Genomic DNA, 21875 nt, shown 5'->3' on the forward strand with positions numbered 1-21875 from the left:
GGCACCCACACACAAGCAGCCGGTCTCGTTGTGGAGAGAACTTGTTGTGTGGCCGTGCAGGGGCCGTGACAAAGCACTGACAACCCCGTCCCGTTCCCCCGCCGCCCCCCGATCCCTCTCGTCCGCCCCACACCAGCTCTGCTCCCCCGCAGCCCCGCCGTGGGCAGCTCTCATGGCGCAGCGGGCTCCTCTCGAGCCCAGCCCTGGACGGTCCCGCTGCCAAAGGCCACGTAGAAGATGAGGCCAAAAACGTTGAGGGCTGCGGCCACGAAGAAGGCGTTCCTCCAGCCCGCCTGGAGATCCTGGGGGAGTCCAAACAGGCCACGATGCCATCATCCCCCCGTTCCCTTCCCGTAGCGATCACCCGACTGCTGCCACCCAGACCACCGGCACCAAGCTCAGCTCCATCCCCTCCTTGCCACCGATACCAACAGCTGCTCGAGGCATTCGCCAGACCCACTCACTGGAGATACATTTCCTGCCTTGGCAGCTTTGGAAACGGTGTGCCGGGCTGAATTTAGGAAGCGCTCCTGCTTGGCGCAGAGCTCTTCCCTCGCCCCTCTCCCTCACCCTCACCCCTCTCCATCTCTAAGCACCCCCAGATGGGGCCATGTGGGGCTCTTCCACCTTCCTGACTCATCCCCGCGTCCCCAGAATGGGGGCTCTGGTTTGCAGGGTGCTACATGGCATGCGTGTGTTGTGAGGGGGCTGGCTGGGACTAAATTCTGATTCAGTGCAAAGAAAGCAATCTGCTTCTGAGAGCAAAGCTGTGCTTTCTTCCAGGAATATGCTTGTGGTTTGTGGCCCCAAATTACCTGGCTGACGAGAAGTCCGACTGCAGTAGGTGCAATAATCCCCGCGATTATGCCAAAGGTATTTGTGACTCCTAGCAAGAAGCCTGCGTATCTGGAGGGAGGAAGCAAAGATTTCCTGAGCGGGGCAGAGTAGAAATTGTCTGAAGAGAGGAGCAGGTGCTGCCAGCCCCTTCCCTGCAGGGAACAAGGCCAGAGATCCTCAGCCAGAAGAAACATCTTTAAACTCATCTGCATGAACAGTGCCTGTCACTCTGAGCAACACTAGCATCTTCCTTGCAAGACTGGGGGAATTTAAAGCCTTTATTTTACTCCCTAGCTTACAAAGTGACTAGCTGCAGGAGATGAGGGAAGCGAGGAGGAGTTGCAGAAGCTTTGGGGGACTGGGAACAGAAAGAACACAAAGCCAGGGAGGGGACAAAGGACAGACCCGTTTACCTGGGCGCTATATCGATGTGGTTAATGTTGATGCCTGCCCCTGTCATGCTGATTATCGTCAACACCAGCGTTAGAAGTACCACAGCAGCCGTGGAACTGCTGCCGATGTAAGGCACAACCACCAGGAAGACGGAGGGGAGCAGCATCCCTGGAGAGAAGGGAACATGTCTTATTATGTGCCACACGGGCGTGTTGGGAAGGCTGCACAGCAGATGAAAGCCTGTTCTCACCCAGCGCTGAGAAGAGCTTCCTGACAGCTGCTGTTCCGAGCACTCGCCGGGCCAGGAGGAAATCAGCCAGCAGCCCGGCCAGGATGTGCCCCAGCCCGTTCCCAATGTAGGGCAGGGAGGAAAGGAGCCCGTTCTGCAGAGCAGGGAACGAGGCACTCTCACTTCCCTGGCACGAAGCAACACAGCCAGGGGCTCGGAGGCTGCAGCACCACTGGTCCCAGAGCCACTGGTCCTCAGGAAGAAACGTCCCTGAGGAAACTCTGTATTCCCAGCCTAGAGAGCAACCAAGACCCATCGCTGCTGCAGAGACCGGCCTCAGGGCAGCACTCACCTCTCTGAGGTCGAAGTGGAGGACGTTGCTCATGAACGTGGGCATGGAGGTGAGCAGCATGTAGAACAACCAGTCTGTGCAGAAGCAGGCAATGGCAATCGCCCAAAGGGGCAGCGACTTGGCCATGGCCCCAAGCGGGAGGGAGCGGCCATGAGAGCTGCCCTGGAAGGACAGCCATTAGTCAGGGCTTCTCCTTCTCCCATCCCCTAGAGGGCTGCCCAGGCTCTCTTCGGCCTCTCCACCTGCTGCTAAGGCCGGGACCAGCTCTGGCTGCTGTGTAAGAAGCCCAGCAGAACCACAGCAGTCCCCTTACCAGTGTCCGCAGCGTTCCCAAAGGGTTTGCGTGTACCTGGTGAGCCAGCGACGACACGATGTACTCCCGCTCCCCAGCGCTGATCCACGGGTGACTCGCGGGGTCCTCGTACACGAGGAGGAACCAGCAGAGGCACCAGGCGCAGCCCACGCCACCTGCAGGGAGTGGGGCTCTCAGTGGGTACGATGCAGCAGAGCTGAGCGCCGGTGGGGGGAGGCTGGTGTTAGTGAAACGGAGTGCAAAGGATGGAAAGGGACAAACTCCCCCAAACCCACTGCTCGTGGTGGAAGGGGCTGGCTCAATGGCATGACAGGGTCAGCACGTTCCCTTACAGTACCCCAGCAAAAAGGGCTTCATCATCCTGGCCTGGCAGGTGAGAGGGGAGCCCAGCGTTGTGTGGGAGGTCAAAGGGAGGAGCTGGTCCTGCAGGGCTCTGGGGGGGAAATCCTGGGAGCTCTGCCAGCAAATGCTCTGCTGCAGGGCTGGAAGAGGGACACGGTGGGTCACTGCTCACCAAAGATGTAGAAGACAAGAGGCCAGCCCAGGCTCTGGCAGATGATTCCAGCCACGAGAAGAGCAGAGAAAGTTCCAAAAGTGCATCCTAGGGATCAGACACCGAAAAAGTTGTTTTAAAGGGACTTTGGTACCCAAGCACCAAGGACCGACTTGGAAAGAAGGGGGTGAGGGAAGGGCCTGTGCTCACTGAATCGGCGGTTGGGAACATCCTCACGCCTTACCAGCATCAGCGATATTCATGAGCCTGCTGCGTTCCAGCGGAGGGGCCCATTTTGCCCAGAGTGTGTACTGAGCTGGAAATATCACCCCCTGCAACGGAAAACGGGGAGCGTGGAGGGAAGGGATGCAGGGAGCAGCAGCCAGGGCCGACCAGAGCCGCGACTGACCTGAGCCAAGCCCAGCAGCGCCTGCAGCCCCACGAGGACGCCCACGCCGAGCTCGGCAGCTCGCGGCACGAGGAGGGTGAGGGCGGAGGAGAGCAGGAGCCCGCTGCCCAGGACCAGCTTCCCCCCGAAGAGCCCCGCGCCGTACCCGCCCAGCGCCTGCGTGAGGCCGTAGCCGTAGAAGAAGGAGCTGAGGATGATCCCTTGGGTCTCAGCGCTCCAGTTGTACGCGGGGGCCTGGCGGGGACGGGGAGCAGGAGTCGGACAGGGCTCTCATTTCCCGGCCCAGACTGTGCCAGGAGGGGAGAAGCAAGCAGGAAACGCGGCCCTAGGGACAACGAACTGAGCCCTCCGCTCTTCACCCCCCTCGTCCTCGAGGCTTTCCTCGGCTGCTTCCGAGCCTGCCCCAGGAAGCACGGCCGGGACGCGGCGCTGGGTTACGGGTGATCCCTGTCCGCCCCCGCTCCCACCTGAGGCGGCCGCGGGCCGGGAGCGCTGCGGTCGCCGCTCGGGGGGCTGCTGCCGGTGATGGCGACGATGGCGATGCTGAGGGCGGCCCGCAGCGCGTACGCCACGAGCAGGGCGCCGTGCGCCAGCAGGGCCAGGGCGCAGCGCGCCGAGCACGGCCCTGCGGGGAGGCGGCCTCAGGAGGGGGTCCGGGGGGGTCCGGGGCAGCCCCGAGCCCTGCGGCACCCCCGGGCCCCGCGGCTCCCGCCGGCCCCTTCCCCCCGGGGGCTGCCGGGGCACCGGCCGTACCGGAGCTGGGGGCCGGTGGCCGGGGGAGCAGGGGGGCGGCCTCGTGCGGGGCCTCTGCGCTGCCCGCCGCCCGCTCCATGCTCCCGGCGCCGCCGCTGCTCCCGGCGCTCCCCGCCCGCTGCGCTCCGGGCCCCGCGCCCCCGGGCGGGGCGGGGCGGGGGGGGCGCTGCCACGTGCTGCCGCCGCTGGCCCCGCCCACCGGCGCAGACCACGCCCCCGATCCACTCAGGCCCCGCCCGCCCACGCCAACCACGCCCCCTCCTCAAAGCCCCGCCCACCGCGGCGGGCCACGCCCCCCCTCCCGCTCGGCCCCCCGCCCGCCGCCGCCTGACCGGCGCGGCGCGCGTGTCACGTGACCATTCAAGATGGCGACGCTCGGCGCGGCGGTGCCGCTGCTGCTGCTGCTGCTGCTGGGCCTGGGCCTGGGCCTGGGCCGCGCGGCCCCGCCCGTGGTGCTGTGGCACGGCATGGGTGGGTGGGTGGGCGCGGGGCGGCACCGGGACGGCACCGGGGCGACTCGCGGGGGGCCGCCGGGCCGGGCCGGGCCGGGCCGTGACGCTGCGCCGTTGCCTTGCAGGAGACAGCTGCTGCAACCCGCGCAGCATGGGCTACATCCGCGGCGTGCTGCAGCGCCGCCTGCCCGGCACCTACGTGCTGGCCCTGCGCCTCGGCGCCTCGCCCCTGCAGGTAGCGGCGGCCGCGGGGGGGGGGGGGGCGCAGGCGTTAACCCGGCCCCGGGGTGCCGCAGGGCGCCCCCGGTAATTGCTGGTAGCTGGTTACCCCCGGTAATTGCTGGTAGCTGCTTACCCCCGGTAATTGCTGGTAGCTGGTTACCCCCGGTAATTGCTGGTAGCTGCTTACCCCCGGTAATTGCTGGTAGCTGCTTACCCCCGGTAACTGGTTGCCTCACGAGGTAACCGGCCGGCCGGGCGGGAACCAACAGCATCGAGATAGCGCCTGTAGGAAGGAGACGGGGAGAAACAACCCCCTGGTCTGACCTGGGTTAACGTGCGCGGCCACTGCTTGGCGCTGAGTGGAACCGTCGCAGGCAGCACAGGACGCGGGGAGACGCCCCGCCGCCCGGGTTAAAGCCTCATCCCGTCGTCCCTTCTGATTCCGAAGGACGCGCTCGCGGTACGGCTTCAGTGCAGCAGACACAGGCTGCTTCTGCGCCTTTGTGTTCTTGTCCGTTCTGCGTAGCCCTACTAAATTTCTTCAAGTTGTCAGAATAATGAGCAACGTACGTTATTTTCTGGGACGTGGAAAGGGCAGGTGGAGGTCGATTTGTACACACGTGTATAAAACACGTACAAAATCAGAAGGAACTGAAATTGGGAAGGAGTCTGGGGAAGCGGCACTGTTCTCTATCAGGCAGTTTGGCAGGCAGAGCAGGAAGAAAGCTGCGCTGATGGGAAGCCTCAGAGCCTGAATTTCGTTTCCATCATTTTGTGAGGGTTAAGGTCTCTTTCACAAGTGGAGCTTTTAGTGCTCAGTTTGCAGAAATGAAAATAACGTAAGCCATGGTAAAGGTACCAGCTGTGCTTCCTAATCTGGCTGTCAGGACGTGGAGAACAGCTTCTTCATGAACGCGAACGACCAAGTGAGAGAGGTGTGCAGCCAGCTCGCCAAGGACCCGCACCTGAAAGGAGGCTACAACGCAATCGGCTTCTCCCAAGGAGGGCAGTTCCTGTAAGTTGACATCTCTGTTCCGCTTCCAGGGGTTTTTGGGGGGGGTTGATTTTGATTTTAAATTCTCCTGAACTACTAAGCAGAGGTAAACAGACAAATCCCTTCCTAAAGGTAGGAGCGCTCCAAATGAGGCGAGACTCCAGGAGGAGACTCCAGTCTCCTCTCCCAGCAAGGCGCGATTCTCTAGGCAAACTTCACCCGGGTGCCTGAGCCCGCGCAGCAGCAAGCTGGGCAGCGTTGGCGGCCGGGGTGCTCGCGGCGCTAACTCAGCTCCTTCGCCTTTCTCCACAGGAGGGCGGTAGCCCAGAGGTGTCCTTCTCCTCCCATGTTCAATCTGATCTCCGTTGGGGGGCAGCACCAAGGTAGCGTCCTCTTACCCCGTCTGGTGGAGGGCGGGGGGCTCTTGTCGGCAGGAGGAATGAGGTTCTTGACCTCCTCCTGAAAAACGGCAAGCTTCTCCGGAATCAAGCTGTCCCTTTGTTCTCTAAACACGGTGGCCTGCTTTGGCTCAGTCGTTCCCTTCTGGCTTGACTGGCACTGAGAAGGGACGCGTGTAAGTAGAAGACTTCTCAGCGGAATTCTTACGTACTTTGGAAGCACTTGGGATGAGTTGTTTCTGGAGAAGAAACGTCTGAGTACACAGCGAAGCCTTTGTGACGCTAAACCTTCTGGGTCACGGGGTATTTTCAAATTGGCACATGAAAGGCTGAAGCCCCAAGGAAAGAGAGGTGCTCTTTGCAGTAGGCCGAGGAGGCGGTATGAAGCGTAATTTAGGAAGCGTACAGTTCAGGGCAGCTGGCAATAGATTTCAGATGGTCTCCCCTGGGAAGTTCCGTGGCTTGGGTCTATTCCTTTGTAGCGGGGGGGGGGGGGAATTGCAGGGAACCACCCTGAGACCTCCAGGGAGTGCGTGAGGCGAGCTGGAGAACATTCTGCTCGCCTGCATGCCCCCATCCTCCAGAGCAATAACCTCAGCTCAAGAAGATCGTCCGCTACCTTTGTGTTGGTTAGTGCCCGGGGCAGGGGGGCTGTCTAATGAGATTGGGGGCCTAACGGCCTCCTGATCCCCGGGTAATTCCTGCCACCCCTCCGTAAGAGGCTGGTTCTTTACCGGCCGGAGGGATTAAGGGATTGCAGCTTGGCTCACCGGGTTGTTACATGATGGCTCCGTCCCCCAGGCGTGTACGGCTTTCCGCGCTGCCCTGGGGAGAGCTCCCATATCTGCGACTGGATCCGAAAGACCCTGGACCTGGGCGCCTACACGCAAGCTGTTCAAGAGCAGTGAGTACACTCATCAGGCTGCAGAGGCGTGAGAAGCCGCGGGTTTCTGGTCTGATCTCTGGTTTCTCTTCTCCAGTTTGGTGCAAGCAGAGTATTGGCACGATCCTCTGAGGGAGGAGGACTACAGGAAGAACAGCGTCTTCTTGGCCGACATAAACCAGGAGAGGGTATGGGGCTGGCCGATGCATAAGTCCCAGCAGGACAGCAGCAGCAGTGAGCTCCTTTGCGTCCTCCATGGCAGTACCTTTGCTGGAGTTCAGAGGGAGCATTTTTTGCCCTGCACCCCAGGAGCGTACGAAGTGTTTGCCCTGGTAGATTTGTGATGGAGACTTGGCCACGCCAGAGCAGCTCCTGTGTCCCTGTGCCCCGTGGAAGGACGCACCAAGTGCTCGGCCCACCCGTCACCTTTCCGTGGCGACTCCTCGCCCTCCCCTGGAAGGCAGCAGAGGACTGGCCCCTTTGTACAGCCCGGAGAGGAGGCTGAGTGCCACGAGCACAGTGAAGGCAGAGCACAGGAAAGCACCTTCCTGCCTCCGAGGCTGGTGCAGGCCGGGGCTTCCTTCGTTGGCGCAGCGCGAGTTGGAGCGGGCAGTTTCCCAGCCGCCGTCCCTCCCGGTGGCCGTTCCGTGACTGGGGTCTTTCTGTGTTGCTTTCACCCAGGGCATCAATGAGACGTACAAGAAAAACCTGATGGCTTTGAAAAAGTTTGTGATGGTGAAATTCCTCAACGACACGATGGTTGACCCTCCGATCTCTGAGGTGAGGCAGGCAGGGCAGGTGCTGCTTTCAGGCGGTGTTTTGGGTCTTGCTTGCTCAGTTGTGGTTTGTCCTTCGGTGGCAGAGCTCTTCTGAGGAGCAGGCTGAGCGCAGAGGCGTGCAGTTGTGCCGCCCGCAGCAGCACGTCTCTGGAAGCGGTCAGTAAGTCCCTTTGCCTTCCGGGAGCCCTTCGGTAACTGTTCCCTTGTGTTTCCTCTGGCAGTGGTTTGGGTTTTACAAAAGCGGCCAAGCCAAGGAGACGGTTCCACTGAGGGAGACGCCGCTGTACACAGAGGTGCGTTCTGCTGGGGGCTGAGGGCGTTCTGCAGTTCCCACTCGATTCCACAAGCACGGTGTCCCCAGGGCCTTCAGGAGCTCTCAAACCCCCCGTCCTGCTCCACTCACATCTCCGCCGATCCTGGGGCACGGCCTCCCCTTGCCAGGAGCTGTTTCCCTCCAGGCCGGTCCCTGGCAGTGGGACGTTACGGTGGTGGTTTCACACCTGGCTCACGATCCCTTTCCACAGGTGTTTAATGAACTTTGCTTCTTTTTCAAGCCTTGTTGTAAATCAGAAGTGACTTTTTCCTCTCTATGAGGAGAAACTGTGGTTAAGCTCAGAGGTGGAAGCTGCTCTAGCCCGCCAGCCCCTTGTGCCGCAGCCGCGGTCTGTGACCAGCAGCACTGCTCTCTGGTGGGCTCCCCAGCCGTCGCCGGGCTGCAGCAGCCCTCAGGACGCTCTCAGCACGCTTCTCTTTTCAGGACCGCCTCGGGCTGCAGGAGATGGACAAAGCGGGAAAGCTGGTGTTCCTGGGGGTGGACGGGGATCACCTGCAGTTCTCAGAGGAGTGGTTCTGCACCACCATCCTCCCCTTCCTCCAGTGAAGCACCCTGGGGGCGCTCCCTGTAGTTAAACGCAGCTGCTACTGTCAAGAGTACTTCGTGTACAAGCCTGCAGGGAAGCTGGGGAAGGGGGGGGTGGGTGGGTGGGTGGGGAAATCAATCTCAGCGCTTCTACAGGGTGCAGAGGTAGCACCTGCTGCACTGCGACAAGAGACGGCTGTAAGCACGCTCCGACAGGGGTGGGCTGAGCCCTGCACTGCCGCGGAAGCACTCCGTCCCCCTGCTGGGCTCAGAGCGGTGGTTGTGCTGGGCAGTTGGTGACGGTGAAATAACTGAGCTGCTTGAGAGGTTTAAGTCACGCTCAGCCCCCGTTGCCTGTTCCTCTCCAGGAGCACTGGCAGTATTAACCAAAATCACTAGCGCAGGAACGCGGCGTCTCCTAAGGGGATAAGCAAATAGACTTAACGTGGCCGTACGCAGGGGAGCGTGAGATTAGTCTTGCTGTCAGGCTGGGGAAAGAGACCACATTTAGGAGGTTCTGGGGAAAAGGGCGTTTTAAATTAAGTGGGTATTAACAGCTTGAACCATTTTCAACTAACGGCTTGTTTTATGCACTTTTGTACAACTGAAATCAATAAAGAACTTCACAGCTAACCACCTAACACAACAGAGGTGCAATTTGGCTAGGTTGATTCAAAGAGAGCTGAGGAAAGGCTGGCCTCCCCCCGGGGCAGGTCGTCTTCAGAGCAGCCTAGGCAGGGCCAGGCAGCACGGGACAGCCTGTCCCACCGGAGTCCTCGTGCCTCCAAGAAGAGCAAACAGGAGACACTGTAATGAGCAAGTTGGCATTAACTTTATTCTATCTTCTGTATAATCTTAAGTACATAAGAAAGGTTTTTATTTTTCACAAGCCTCAGGAGAAGACGAGTACAAGTCACAGGACAGTCTTAACATAAAAAAATTGCATATTTTTCTGTAAGTTTTGTCCTAGAGAAAAAGAACATTGACACTTTACCGAGGAAATGCATTTACGATATGCTTATGCCACCCGAGGCATTGGAAAAATGAAGGTCAAAGCACGTGCAGCTCCCTTTACGGGTCAATACAGTACTGAGGTGTAGATCCATCACTCTGCTCCAGGGCCCTGGAACAGAGGCTGCAAGCTTCCACCAATGTAAAGAGCCAAGCAAGGGGGAAGGGGAGGTTGAGGAGATTCACGCAATGGTGACCGATTGCAGATGAGGAAGAGAGTGATGAACCAACTTGATCCAACTTGGGTATCGATAATACTGCACTACTGACCTGGAATGAAGGAGACCCTTCCCCTGCAGGAGGGGACAGGGTCAGAACCGTCCTGGAGCACTGAACCTGAGTTCAGCTGCTCCGAGCAGGAAGCCCTGGGGTAAAGATTCCCTTGAGAGGGTGGAGGGCTCATGGGAAGAGGTTAGAGCTCAGCTCCAAGCTACCAGCCGGACTGCCGGGGGGGGAACTGCAGCGACTCCACCGCAGTCTTCCTGTGGCACTGGTTAATAAAAAGCCTCCTGTCATGGCACAGGCAGAAACGCACTGAGCTAGTAGGAATGATGAAAGGGGAATCAAGGTAGAATGCTATGGCCCAAGTCCTCAGCCTTTGGTCCAACAAAGCCATTCCCATGTCCTGTAATGCCACTGATTAGCACGTAGGGCTGGAATAAGCAGCTTCCAGGAACTTCAGACACTTGCAATGGCAACTGTGTGCTTCTGGACCCCAACAGACAACAGTATTTGTTAAAAAGGGGACAACACTCCTCTCTCACGTGAACAGTTTGCTTAAAGGCAATACAAAAATTAAAACAAAACCCGAACAACACTCTGAAAGCCAACCGCCAGTACTGGCTGTGAAGTTCACCCAAAATCTGACACGATCAATTGGTGCAGTTAGATCAGACAAAGGGAGGGGGAAAAATACACCTTCCTGCTAATAGATGTGGACAATCACTGACCCGCCACCTATACCACATCCCAGCCAGAGGTATTTCAGTGACGGCAGGTAGCTGTGTCTCTCGGGTAGAAGAGAAGCAGTTTGAGAGCAGAAAGGTACAAGAAATCTAAGAGAATCATCTGAAAGCAGATTTGTCCCACAGCAGGGCCAGGGGAGGGCGTGAGCCTTGGAGCTGTTCTGCTTAGCCAGCAATTTCCGTCACAGTGGTAACCAGCTTCTGACCGTTCCACACCGTCTTGAACTGTTCTGGGACAGGGAATTCAGTCTGGAGGGTAAAAACAGAAATCTGTGGTCGTACATCTCCGTTTGTGACTGAAACGAGTAGCTAGTATCACTGCTTTAGGCACTTGTTTTCTTAAGCCTACGGTACGTCCCCTCCGGCACCAACAAACGCTTCCTGTTCTGCCCCCCAGCGATCTTGAGGAAGAGGAAACTCTCACCAAACAGCAAGCGTCTCAGTGTACAGACAAACAACTTGATTTGCCGATTTTAGCCTCCAACCATCATTCACAACCCCCGAGTCTGGGATTAAAATGACGAGTCTAGAATTGTACCTCCAGACCTCACTGCGACTGTGATATTCCCCGCGGGTCTCAAAATCAGAATCACGCCTTCCCCCTCCTCTTGCAGACCTCCACACCGAGCGCAAAAATAACACTTACAAAGTCACCGCCCTCCGTGGGAATAAGGACATTCATCTCCGATGACTTGGCACTGACGATTTCGCAGTCTAGGGAGTTCTTGCTCAGGTACACGTGGCAGCCGTCTGTTTTGTTGATGGAGATTGTTGGCACCTTACCCATTACCTAGCAGCAAACAAAGCAGCAGTTAGAGGAGCATCAGCGGGAAGTGGGCAGCCACATTTTTCTTTTTGCACTGGTTTTCAAGGCAAGAGGTCTGACTCCAGTTCCCCACCACAGTCACACTGCACTCAAGTACTCGCACTTCTGGCAAAAATCCAGGGTTATTTCTTGATTTGGTCTTTTAAGAACAAAACCAAAGGAAAGGCTGGGCAAGCTGCCCATCCCAAATCAGATACCAAAACTGGAATCAGAATACATTCATTCTCCTGCTCGCCTCCTACTTTGGCGGCCAGATCCTGCTGCCTGCCTCACAGAGACCGATCTTTTATTTAGATCCCTGAAGCAGCCCATTGAGACAAATTTCAGCCCTTTTCCCGAGGGCTGGGCAGGCTCAGCTGCAGAGCAGAAGGACAGAAGGCATTTCATGAGCCTTCTCCACAGGTGCATATTCCCGTTCTGGAAATTCAGCTTCTGAGAGCAGCAGATGCTACCGGAGCCCTGTTGTGCAGTGCAGCATCACACCCCAGGCAGAGAGCAGGACGCAGACGCTCACCTGAACTTTAACGTCCCTGCTGTTTATGATCTCTACGATGCCCACCACGTCATCAAACACCAGACCTAGCTTCTTACAGTTATCTGCAAAGGCAAGACAGAGCAGCTCACAAAAAGGTTGTGGAGATTCAGCCCTCTGCAAACAGACCAGCACGGAGAAGCAGTTTTCAGGGTTGCTCTACTTACCAAGGGTGATGGAGTTGATCTTGCCTTTGATTTGGAGTGTACTATTTGTGCACTTGAAGACGTAAGCTACTTGCTTCAGTTCTGTATCGCTGATTACCAGGTTAGCGGCATTCTCCTGGTTTTCCTGAAAAGGAGAGGAAAATGCGCTTTATTTTTAGAACAGAGACCAATTCATCCATAAGCACAGCAGGGTAGTGGAGCCCCTTTAAAAGGGAATTAATTGCATGCAGCACCGGGCTAACGGATCTTACAAGAAAGGTCTTCAGGAGACCCCTTCCCTGCTGTAAGCTCCCATCCCTCCAACCCACACATACTGATGCCAGGCACTCACCACTCTCCACTTTTTGCCCTCTAATTCTAGTATTGCAGGTTGCTTTGGAGAGGTTTTTTGGGAAGGATTAGCACTACAGGCTGGTTTGGGAGCAGTGAAAGGTTTGGGTCCACTTCTTATAGGACCTCCTTGGTTCTTCAGTGCTGGATTCTTGTGGGTCTTCATGTCATCTGAAACATGTCTTAAGCCTGCAAAAGAAATCAAGCCTGAGCTCCAGCTCTCCACTGGTAGCGCAGTTTCCCAAACACCAGACATCAGTAATCAGCATGATGACGTTCCTCAGAACGCAGATAAATTCTTGACTTTGGGCCTAAACTGAGCCCAGCCACAAGTGACAAGTGAAAGAGGGAGCCAGAAACACTGAAGCAGCGTTCATGAGGACGTTCTGTGGAACCAGAAGGCCCCCTCCTGCTGTTCCACTCCGCAGCTGGAAGAAGCCTTGAGCCAAGCAGCTCACCTTTGTGCCACATTTGTCCTGATCCGCCAGCCAGGCAGCACACAAAGGGGATGTTTGTGCAGATATGAGTAGGTGTGAAACTGCACCTTTGGTACTTGAGACAGGACAGGTATGCAACCGAAGAGCCCCCCCGCCCTCCATCCCAAAGAGCAATTAATCTCTTGCTCCCCTGGACAGATGAGGCTGAGAACACCAACTCAGCCGGGCTCCCTTTGTCCTTGCGAATTGCCTCAGGGCCGCTCCTGGCTCCCAGCCTCCCGCCCAGACCAGCTGTCCTTTTGTTTGTGAGCCTACTTCCCAGAAGCAGGGATGTTCAGGGACAGCAGCAAAACAAGGATCCGAAATGCCAGCCTGGTCGGACCCGCAGCACAGCGGCATTCTCCTCGTGGCTGCCCTGCCCTGCCCTGCCCGCCGCGCCACTCACCAGACGTGATGCCTTCCCCCCGGTTGATCTGGGCGAAGAGCGCCGAGCGGGAGGCAGAGTCGTCGGTGCTGGAGCCCGTGGGGGCAGGAGCAGGAGGGGGAGGAGGGCCTGGGGGGGGCGGCGCAGCCCCTGCGGGGGGAGCGGATGGCGCTTTAGCCCCTTCTGTTGCTACAGGACCCTGTAAGAGGCCAGCAAGAGGAAAGGCCATTGCACAAGCTCCACGTCTGCTGCAATAATCACGCAATACCCGCCCGAGAAGCCCCTGCAGATGCAGCCAGCACTTACTGTTTTGCTCCAGGTCAGCCCCGTGGTGTGATACTCCTTGATATAGGCCTGCAGCTCTGTCCAGATACTCAGGTAAGCTTTCACCCAGTCCACTTGCTTTTTATCTCTAGGATACAAGGAGATCATGAGGAGGCAGCAGGTGCATTTACCACCAAAACCCACGGATTATAGAAAGATCTTTACATCCCTCCCTCTCTCGGGAGGACTGCAGGCAGGACTCAGCTGGACTAGCACAGCCGTCTCACACCTGAGCACCAAGTTCTAGCTTCAGGATTAGTCTTGCACCTGCAGGCAGGAGGCCAGAGGCCTGCTCTGTTCTGTAGCGTATTTTATTCGAGGGGTCTGGTAATCCTAACGAGACCCGTTCCTGAGACAAAGCTCACCGCCCCGGGGAGCAGTTCAGCCACCAGACGATGCTGAGGCAAGAACAGCAATCCGCCTGCTACTGCAGATTCCAGCTGCAACATGAACGCAAGGAATCTTGACCCTAAGGATCAGGAGAGAACAGCTGACTGAGGCTTTATAAATACACCCTGCCTTTAAAGCAAGAGGAATGAATTCAAGACCAAGGCAGCTGCGGTAAGATACTGCAGTGAACCCCGTGCACCCCGTTAGCTGTGTTCAGTGATGTCTGTAAGAGAAAAGGTGAACTTACACGTCCTTGTACTCCTTAAGGATCCGGTTGGTATAAAACATGGCAGCATCAGTCATTTCTTTTACGTAAGGACCAGGCTTCGGAGCCTAAAGAAGAAAGAACGCGTTGGCACGAAGCAGCTGAGGGGGCTGCCTCACCAGGGAGCCAGGCTCTTCCCACGAGCCCAAGGAAACCAGCTCCCAGAGCAGTCCTTACCATGGCCACCCAGCCCAGGGCTGGGATGCTCTCGCTGACTGCCGATAAGTGATTGAACAGTTTGCTACCACGGTTCTTCTCCCTGAAATTCTGCACCACTTGGATTTGCTCCGAAATCGGCTTCAGAAGTGCCGAGAACACATTCTGCACGACAAGAGGGACGACAATTAAGAACATCAGTGCTGCTTTGGAGCAGCTGCACGTTCATGGGCGGCCCTGCCGGGATGATGGTCATTCAGAGGAAGACTCCAACCGGCCCAAGTTGCTGCTACAGCTCCTGCCCAGGCCTGGCCCTCCCCAGGAGCCGAGCGTGGTCCCACGGCCCAGCTCCTCCAGGGCTGAAGTCATAGCTCCCAACTGGGTCGGTACTATGGGAGTACGCCAAGAACCGTGACTCATGTGCGATCCAAGAAACACTGACAAAGCTCGTTAGTAACAAGGACAGAAATAGCATTTGCCTTCCCTGTATTCTTTTGGTCTAAGACAGTTTGTCAAATTTCTCCTCTCCTTCATAAACCCTTAGGGCAGGGGGGTGCTACGCAGGCAGTTTGAGACCCGCAGCCTGCATTACAGTCGGAGCCACAGGAGGTTCTCAACAAACCTACCAAGCTGGACTTCAGGATCCAAATTACTTCTCAAGTCGATCCAAGCCTTTAATATTCGAACGATAAGAATTGTTTATGTGCTGTTCACTCAGAATGACGAATGCAAGTGCTCAGAAGTCTTCCAAGGGCAAACAACTACACATTTCCAGAGACGCCTTTTAGGCGACTTTTCTTTCCTTTAAGATCAGGAAGTGTCCTTGCGGTGGCAGCAGTGAGGGACAAATTTGGGCAAAACTTGCTTTTCAAGCTTTGACTTCCTTTTTGCTATCCGTCGTGCTGTTCAGATGAAAACACAGAGGCCCCAAGGACCACTGGCCAGGCTACACTTTAAGAAGCTCCAGCCTAGCACCACTATCAAGTAACCAAGAAGCCATGAGCGAGCCAGACAATAACTGCAGAGAAAAGCAAGGTGGGATCCTGCTGCTCATGGAGAAACAGTTCCCAGCAGGGAAAAGCCAACGCACCCAGAATCAGAGTCTCGGTCACACATCCTGCTGAGGTGGCAGCCTAGGGCGGTGTTAAATTCCTTGCTGAGGACAAATCAGTCCTAGGAGTCTGGCTATTGTTCAGACACCATTCAAGAGAGACAAGCGTCTGTTCTGCCTCAGGAGCTTCATGCCCGAAGGTCTGTGAGTGCCACAGAAGGGAAGCACACTACACAGGCTCTTGTCTGCTTTGCATCTTAGGGAGCAGTGATTGCGCAGCGCTGGCGCCAGGAGGAACGTGAGAGGGACAGAAGCTGCGAGATGATGTTCACAAGCTGCTCTGACAGACAGAGCGCTCGTGCTTTAATGGCTGGGAAATGCCAGTTCTGCAGCTCCGAGAACCAGCCTCTGGAATCCTGCCCAGCCCTGGGCGAGCACCCGCAGCGGTTCACACCTTCAGCAAGTGCCGGCATGGATCCAAGCATCTCCGATCCTCCTCTGGTTCCTCTCTGGGAGCAACCGGACTGTCCCAGATTACCCTCAAACTGCAAAACCCCGCTCTCAGGTAGGGGCGCCCAAGTTCCCTGACGAGGCGATTTCCCAGACTTACCTCTGCTGGCTGCTGATGCTGCGATGCCATCACCAGCACAGACCTCTCGCTCATCAAGCCTGCGTGAACCATCTCAGCCTGAGAACAAAGAGAAACGTGACAGAGCTTCCCTCGTACCCAGCCTAACACCAACAGTCATTCGAGCTCCTGCTGCCCCTCGCTCCTCGACCACAAGGACGCAGTTGTGCCAATCCCAAACCCTGGGAAGCCCGCTGGGCAGATAACGTTGGCTACCTAGGGGTGCAAAGAGCTGCCACAGTTATCTCCACACACACAGATCACGTTGCTAGGCCAGATCGCCCTTCTGGCCTCCGGATTTCTGGTAGCGAAGGCACGTCTGATCTGCGTTCCAGTCTGACAGCAGCACATCTTGGAGACACCTCTCCTCAGGGAGCGCTAACGGGAATGCAGCAGCTGGGGCTGGGCAGCGCACAGGCCGCCCACAAGCACACGGCAAAGTCTGTAAGGAGAGAGCTGGGTGCCCAGCTCCCAGAGATCTCGGGGGCGATTCACAGCGTGCACGGGTGGCACTCTGCTGGAGGTTATCTGGGCATCTGTCCCAAATCCTTGCGGGTTATTAACATCCGAATCCTTCCGCATTAACATCCGACAACACGGCGCTAAAGGAACGCAAACACTGACAGCAAACCCGGCCCTGAACAGCCCTGGGGGACAAGCAGCTGTTCGGGACGGAGGGAGAAGAAAGCGATTCCTTACGTGCTTCTGCACATCCCCGCCAACTTCTTTGCTGATCTTCACGTACTCAGCCACCGGGCCGGCCAGAAGGGCATCGAACGCCTGCACGTACTGAGCCACTCCTGCAGGGAAGGACGCGGAGTGTGGGCACCACCGCCATGCCCCCCCGAGGGGGGCAGCGGGCACCCCGCCGCGCAGCGAGCACAGGCAGGGGAAGCGCTGCACCCGCAGGAAGTCCTTCTCTCAGCCAGCAGCCGCAGCCCCGCTGCACTTCCCCTGCGCACGGGCAGCCCCTGCAGCAGCCCCGCGGCGCCTTACCCTTGGAGGAGCCATCTCCGCACATGCCGGGGCCTTGGCACACGGTCTCCAGGCGCTCCACAGCCTTCTCCAGCCGCTCCACCAGCCTCTCCATGTCCGCTCCGTCCACGACCTGCGCACACACAACGCATTCGCGTCTTCCGGCAGCAGGAAAACCGCGTGCCGAGCGTTGGAGTGTTTGCCGGCTGTCTGGTACCAGCCCTCCCAGCTCCAGAAGAGACTCTCCCCGGCCCTGAGCCCCGGTGACGTACCCTGGCGCTGGCAGGGCTCTTTGGACACGAACAGCCACGCACTCGGCTGTTTTACATTGCCACAGGCGCTCTTTAAAGGCCACATCCTCTCTGTCCCGCCGCACGGCTCGTTACCCTTATAAGGATGTCGGAGCTCACATCTCCCAGCCTCGCGTTGACACTGCTCAGTAAAACAAAGGTCTGCACCCAGCCTCGCCGCAGCTGCTTACTGGCCAAAGTCCCGTTTATGACCACGCGGCAAATCAAACGCGAGTGCTCCGCTGGGAGGAGCCCGGGGCTCTGCAGGGCCGGAGCGGTTTCATCCTGCAAAGGCGCCCGCGGGGACCTCCCGGAGCCCCGAACGCCTCCACGGGGCGTTTGCGGCCCCGGCACCGCTGCGAGGCACCTGGCACGCACCGCGACGGGCTGCCCTGCAGCGACGCGCCCCGCTCGGACTCCCCGCCACCGGCTTTGGGATCTGAACCGCCCCGGAAAGCTGCTTCGGCACGAGTCACTTGAAGCTTCTCATCTGGACGAGCCTCGAGCGCAACAGAAACTTCCCATTTAGTCCCGCTGCAGACTCGGCGCCGAGGAGCGTGGCGGGCCGCCCTCCGAGCACACACTAACGCCCCGGGAACGCAGGGAGGGAACAGCAGTTCACCAACTGCATCCTATCTTATCGCCACCCGTCGCGATTAGGGCCTGAGCCCGGCCTCCTCCCCGCCGCAGCAGCCTGCCAAAGCTCAGAACCCTGCCCGAAGGAGAAGAGAAGGCTCTTCCCAGCGCGCCCCAAAGGGCGGGCAGGGTTTACCCGCCTGCCCTCACGAGCTGAGAGCAGCTCTCCCTCAGCAGCTGAGCCCGCGGCTCTCGCTGCTGCTCCGCTTCCGCTCCCAAGCCCCCTCAGCCCTGCCCCACAGCCCGCGTTTTCGCCCGGCTTCCCGGGGACGTGGGGCAGGCCGGCGTCAGGCACGAGCAGCGCTGGCGGCGCCGGACAGACGCAGCCGCTCTCAGCCCCGCCGGCCCACGCCAGCGGCGAGGCTCCGGGGGGAAGGCGGCGGTTTCCCGCCCTGCTCTGCGCAGCAGCGCGCCGCCGGACGCTCCGCGCGGAGCCGGGCAGCGGTGGCTGGGCTGGGCTGGGCTGGGCGGCTTCCAGATGCTGCGAGTTCAGAGGGGCTGAACCTGTGGGCGGTCGCCCGCGTAATCAGCAGCAACGAACGCTTTTTTTTTCTTTTTTTTTTTTTTTTTAACTCCGCACAGTGCCGAAATCCTGACCACAAGATCGTCAGCGCTCTGCTGCAGCCGGGGACGCATCCAGAACGGGGCTCACGTCCACACACGGGAGCGCAGCCAAGAGCGGGGCTCTGCCCCCCCACCCCCCCCGCTCGCTAAAGGAAGCGTTTTGTCCCCAAAAAGCCGCCCGCTGGGGAAGCTCTCGCGTGCCCCGGGAGCGCAGCAGGACACCGGGCGTTCCCCAGGGGCACGGGGAAGCAGAGCGGGCCCGCGGGGCGCACAAAGCTGCTGTTGTGCTCCGCCGATCCCCGCCAGGCTCTAATCTGATGGGCCCCGGTGCTGGTCTCACGCTGCACGTCGGGTGGGGGTCACCGACCAGAAAGCCCCGCCGGAGAGCAGCGAGACGGGCTGCTGGGAGAACAGCCCCGGGCCTGCCTGTGGGATCGACGCCTTTAAAAGAGGAAGCGTTCCTCCAGACCCAGGCTCCTTCCCTCCCCCCTCCCCCCCGCCCCCCCCCCCGCGTCCTTCCCGGGCCTCCGGGGGGGTTTCCCTGGCGGAAGCCGTGAGCCCACGGCCGGGTAAGCCTGCCGCTGCCCGGGGAATTCGTTTCAATTTAACGGGCAGCCCCAGGACGACGTGACAGGTGAGCCATTTGGTAAATCGGCAACAGAGCCGGGGCTACGTGCAGGCAACGTCGGGCCCTGCAGCAGGCAGCTAAACCCAGCCCCCCCCCACCAAATCCTGACTCACCCTTCCTGCCCTCTCTGCTCTGCTCACGCAGCTCTTTCTATCTACGAGCCCGGCCCGGACGAAATAAAAAAAGTGTTCTGGGGGCGTCCAGGCGAGAGCCTCGCTAACGCCGCCAGCCGGAGTCTGCGACCCAGAGACTAACGCTGAGCAAAAAAAAAAGAAATCGCAAAGTCTGCTCGGGCAGTACCCGGGCAGCGCTTTGCCCACCCAACGCCTCAGCGCGGAGCAAGCCGTCGGCAGGAGCCCGACCTCACGGGCCTCGGTAGCGTGCGCGCGGCAGGATCTCCTCTGCGTCCCCCCGAAGAGGAAGCCGCGCACACGGCCGCCTCCGAGGCCTCCGAGCTCCGCGATGCCGGCGGGGAGGAGAGGAGGGGGCTGCAGGAAGCCCTCCGGGCCGTGCAGCGGGGCCGCGGCCCCCCGGCAGCAGCGCGCCGCTCGCACGGAGCCGTCCCCTCGGGACGCGAGGCAGATTCAAAGCCGGCTCTCGTTCAGGTCCCGCCGCGCGCCCGTTCCCAGCGCAGCGGCAGCGGCGGGCTCGCGGCAGGACGGCCCCGCACAGGGAGCGCCCTGCCCGCTGCCCCGCGCCTCCCCCGGGCCCGGCAGCGGCTGCGGGCTCGCCGTGCGGCCCCGGGCTCCCGGCCGGCCGCTCTGCGCGGGGCGGGGGGCACGGGGTGCTGCCGGTAGAGGCACGGGCGGCCCCGGGCAGGGGGGGCTCCTGGTAGGGGCTCGCAGGAGGCCGGCCCCAGAGCAGAGCAGCGGCGAGCCCCCGGGAAGGGGCCCGTTAAACCCGCCCGGTGCAGCCCCGCAGCCGAGCCGGGCCCCGGGGCTGCCGCTGCCGCCCGCGCCGACCCCGTCCGGCCCCGAGGGGCGCCCCCCTGCCGCCGCCCGGCTCCCCGCGGAGGGCGCTGCCGGAGGCGAGGCGGGGCCCCGCCGCCGACCCCGGCCCCAGGACCAGGAGGGGCCGCGCCGAGCCCCGGCGGCCGCAGCCCGGAGCCCCCCGGGCCCCGCCGCCCCCCGGACGCGGCCCCGGCCCCGGCCCGGGGACCCGCCCTGCTCCGCGCCCGCCGCCGGGGGCTGCCGGGCGCTGCCCGGGGCCCTGCGCGCGGCCGCCCCAGGCCGGGCCCCGCGGCCGGGCCCCCTCCGCTCCGCCCCGCCCCCCCCGCTCACCTCTCGCCGCCGCCGCTGCCGCTCCGCCGCCGCCGCCGCCCAGCACCCCCCGCGCCCGCCGCTTCCGGCCCCCGCCCCGCGCGCCGGAAGTGCGCACGGCCCGGCGCGGCGCGAGCGGAGGGGCGGGGCCTCGACGGTCCGCGCCTTGTGATTGGCGGGTGGGGGCGAGGGGCGGGGCCGGGCGGGGCCGGGGCGGGGACTCGGTTTGGGGGCGGGGCCTCGGGGCGGTGGCGGCGGCAGGGCCCGGCCCGGCCCGCGGGGGGCGCTGGCGGCCGCCTCCCCCGCTCACGGCCGGCCCCGAGCCGTGCCCCGGCCCCGGCGGGCACTGCCCGAGGCCCGCCCCGCGCCCGGTGCGAGCGGCCGGGGGCCACGGGCACGGCGACCCCGGGAGGCCGCACTGGCACCGCCCGCGCCCCGTCCCCTCTCCGCCTGCGGCTCCGTAGCCCCGCCGAGGCCCCGCCGCGGCCGCCGTGTGCCCGGTTCCGTGCCCGCAGCCCGGACCGCGCCCGCCCGCCCGTCGGCCGCCCCCTCCCGAGCCCGGTGCCCCGCGCCCAGCCCCCGGAACCCCCCGGGGGGTCCCAGCGCTGCCCACCCGGGGCTCGGGGGGGCGCTCGCGGCCGGCCCGGAGGCCCCGGGGGAGGCGCGGGGCGCGTGGACAACCCCTGCCAGACCCCCTCGGTCCCCCCCGGTGCGGCGGGGAGCGGCTCCGGCCCGTGCCCACCCCCGGTTCCGTCCAATTCTGCACCCCCTGCACGGAGCTGCTGCCCCCCAGCCACCTCCGGCCTCCTCCTCTGATTTCCCAGGGCCACCCTACACCAGCCCCGGGGCACGGCTCACCCGGCCGGCACCGGGCACAGCCACGGCCGCCCCAGGGAGCGCGTGTCCCTCGGCACCACGAGGAGCCTGGGTGCAGCCTCAGCGCCGCTCCCGGGGGCCGGCCGAAGGTGCGGGCAGCATCTCCCCGCCTGGCGCTGCCCGGGCGCGCTGCCCGTGCCCGAGGGTTGCTTCGTGCCTGGAGCGAAAGCCCTCGGTGATCACGGCTGCAAGACGTGGGCTTTGCCTCGGGGCTGGAGCTCTGCCCAGGGCTCAGCGCTATCAACTCCCGTGGTGACTTTTTCCTCCCCATCTATTTTCTTAAAAGCCCCAAATAGAAGAGGAGGTGTGCTCAGCTAGGAATGTCTGGGCCCAGGTTCAAGCTCAGTATGCTTTTTAGTCCCTTCAGCTGGCTGCAAAAATATTAAAAAAAAAAAAATCCTGAACAGAACCTCCTTATGAATCCCACAGAGCCAGAAAATGGGAGGCAAAGAATGGCATGTCCCTGCTTTCTGTCAAAACACTTTGAAAAAGAAAAGCAGCGGCGATTTTTCAAACCCCGGGGGATGGTGGCACCGAGCACCCCCGGGCAGCAGCCGTGCCGTGCCAAGGAGCAGCTCAGCTCCTCGCACACCCGACTGGGGCCAGGGCACTCGCGAGGCCCTGGAGCTCTGTGCGGGGCCGGGGCGCTGCCGCCCCCCTCCCGCAGCTGGGGCGCTCCCGGGGCTCCTGCCCGCCTGCTGCTGGGGCCCTGGCACTGGCTACGAGCTCCAAGCCCGGGGAGCTGGGAGCGCCCAGGGCACGGCCGACGTTGCCT

General features: G+C 60.8%; 3 protein-coding genes across 8 annotated transcripts; 1 reads left to right on the plus strand and 2 right to left on the minus strand.

Moving 5' to 3' along the window:
- Positions 1 to 57: 57 nt before the first annotated feature.
- Positions 58 to 3896, minus strand: LOC118255650 (sodium-dependent phosphate transport protein 3-like). Of its 4 annotated transcripts, none has more exons than XM_050715151.1 (11): positions 3780 to 3896; positions 3494 to 3651; positions 3027 to 3260; positions 2862 to 2949; positions 2639 to 2725; positions 2161 to 2279; positions 1812 to 1973; positions 1481 to 1706; positions 1251 to 1398; positions 816 to 906; positions 59 to 302 (listed from the first exon to the last, which is right to left on the minus strand). In XM_050715151.1, exons 1-11 carry the CDS (start codon positions 3856 to 3858, stop codon positions 171 to 173), a joined length of 1524 nt encoding a protein of 507 aa, XP_050571108.1. In that variant the 5' UTR covers positions 3859 to 3896; the 3' UTR covers positions 59 to 170. The 4 variants fall into 4 exon arrangements, with proteins under 4 accessions (XP_050571110.1, XP_050571108.1, XP_050571109.1 ...); XM_050715152.1 differs by having other exon boundaries at positions 60 to 302; positions 1481 to 1646; XM_035561998.2 differs by having other exon boundaries at positions 62 to 302; positions 1481 to 1613.
- A 224-nt stretch (positions 3897 to 4120) lies between these two features.
- On the plus strand, positions 4121 to 9058 carry PPT1 (palmitoyl-protein thioesterase 1). Of its 3 annotated transcripts, none has more exons than XM_035561974.2 (9): positions 4121 to 4250; positions 4357 to 4466; positions 5341 to 5468; positions 5760 to 5830; positions 6647 to 6749; positions 6826 to 6916; positions 7410 to 7508; positions 7729 to 7800; positions 8265 to 9058. In XM_035561974.2, exons 1-9 carry the CDS (start codon positions 4145 to 4147, stop codon positions 8385 to 8387), a joined length of 903 nt encoding a protein of 300 aa, XP_035417867.1. In that variant the 5' UTR covers positions 4121 to 4144; the 3' UTR covers positions 8388 to 9058. The 3 variants fall into 3 exon arrangements, with proteins under 3 accessions (XP_035417867.1, XP_035417865.1, XP_050571112.1); XM_035561972.2 differs by lacking the exon at positions 8265 to 9058 and adding an exon at positions 7869 to 8073; XM_050715155.1 differs by lacking the exons at positions 7729 to 7800; positions 8265 to 9058 and adding an exon at positions 7591 to 7686.
- Positions 9059 to 9176: 118 nt separating this feature from the next.
- CAP1 (cyclase associated actin cytoskeleton regulatory protein 1) lies at positions 9177 to 20341 on the minus strand. The gene is made up of 13 exons (XM_050715154.1): positions 20246 to 20341; positions 16869 to 16980; positions 16572 to 16672; positions 15855 to 15932; positions 14215 to 14358; positions 14020 to 14105; positions 13365 to 13470; positions 13080 to 13257; positions 12199 to 12386; positions 11868 to 11991; positions 11683 to 11765; positions 10989 to 11132; positions 9177 to 10591 (listed from the first exon to the last, which is right to left on the minus strand). Exons 2-13 carry the CDS (start codon positions 16960 to 16962, stop codon positions 10508 to 10510), a joined length of 1410 nt encoding a protein of 469 aa, XP_050571111.1. The 5' UTR covers positions 16963 to 16980; positions 20246 to 20341; the 3' UTR covers positions 9177 to 10507.
- Between the last annotated feature and the right edge of the window lie 1534 nt (positions 20342 to 21875).

The sequence above is a fragment of the Cygnus atratus genome, chromosome 23 (genome assembly GCF_013377495.2).
Source record: "Cygnus atratus isolate AKBS03 ecotype Queensland, Australia chromosome 23, CAtr_DNAZoo_HiC_assembly, whole genome shotgun sequence".
In the NCBI taxonomy this organism is placed as follows: Eukaryota; Metazoa; Chordata; class Aves; order Anseriformes; family Anatidae; genus Cygnus; species Cygnus atratus.

Bases quoted from the DNA above. Each gene is read 5' to 3' on its own strand.
- PPT1 (XM_035561972.2), top strand. From the start codon at position 4,145: ATGGCGACGCTCGGCGCGGCGGTGCCGCTGCTGCTGCTGCTGCTGCTG. The intron at 4,467-5,340 runs GTAGCGGCGGCC...TCTGGCTGTCAG, and splicing joins TCGGCGCCTCGCCCCTGCAG to GACGTGGAGAACAGCTTCTT. The intron at 6,750-6,825 runs GTGAGTACACTC...TCTCTTCTCCAG, and splicing joins ACGCAAGCTGTTCAAGAGCA to TTTGGTGCAAGCAGAGTATT.
- CAP1 (XM_050715154.1), bottom strand. From the start codon at position 16,962: ATGGAGAGGCTGGTGGAGCGGCTGGAGAAGGCTGTGGAGCGCCTGGAG. The intron at 14,106-14,214 runs GTAAGGACTGCT...TTTCTTCTTTAG, and splicing joins CCCTGGGCTGGGTGGCCATG to GCTCCGAAGCCTGGTCCTTA. The intron at 13,258-13,364 runs GTAAGTGCTGGC...GGCCTCTTACAG, and splicing joins GGCTGACCTGGAGCAAAACA to GGTCCTGTAGCAACAGAAGG.
- LOC118255650 (XM_050715151.1), bottom strand. From the start codon at position 3,858: ATGGAGCGGGCGGCGGGCAGCGCAGAGGCCCCGCACGAGGCCGCCCCC. The intron at 2,950-3,026 runs GTCAGTCGCGGC...TTTCCGTTGCAG, and splicing joins CGCTGCTGGGCTTGGCTCAG to GGGGTGATATTTCCAGCTCA. The intron at 1,974-2,160 runs GTACACGCAAAC...CTGTCCTTCCAG, and splicing joins TGTCGTCGCTGGCTCACCAG to GGCAGCTCTCATGGCCGCTC.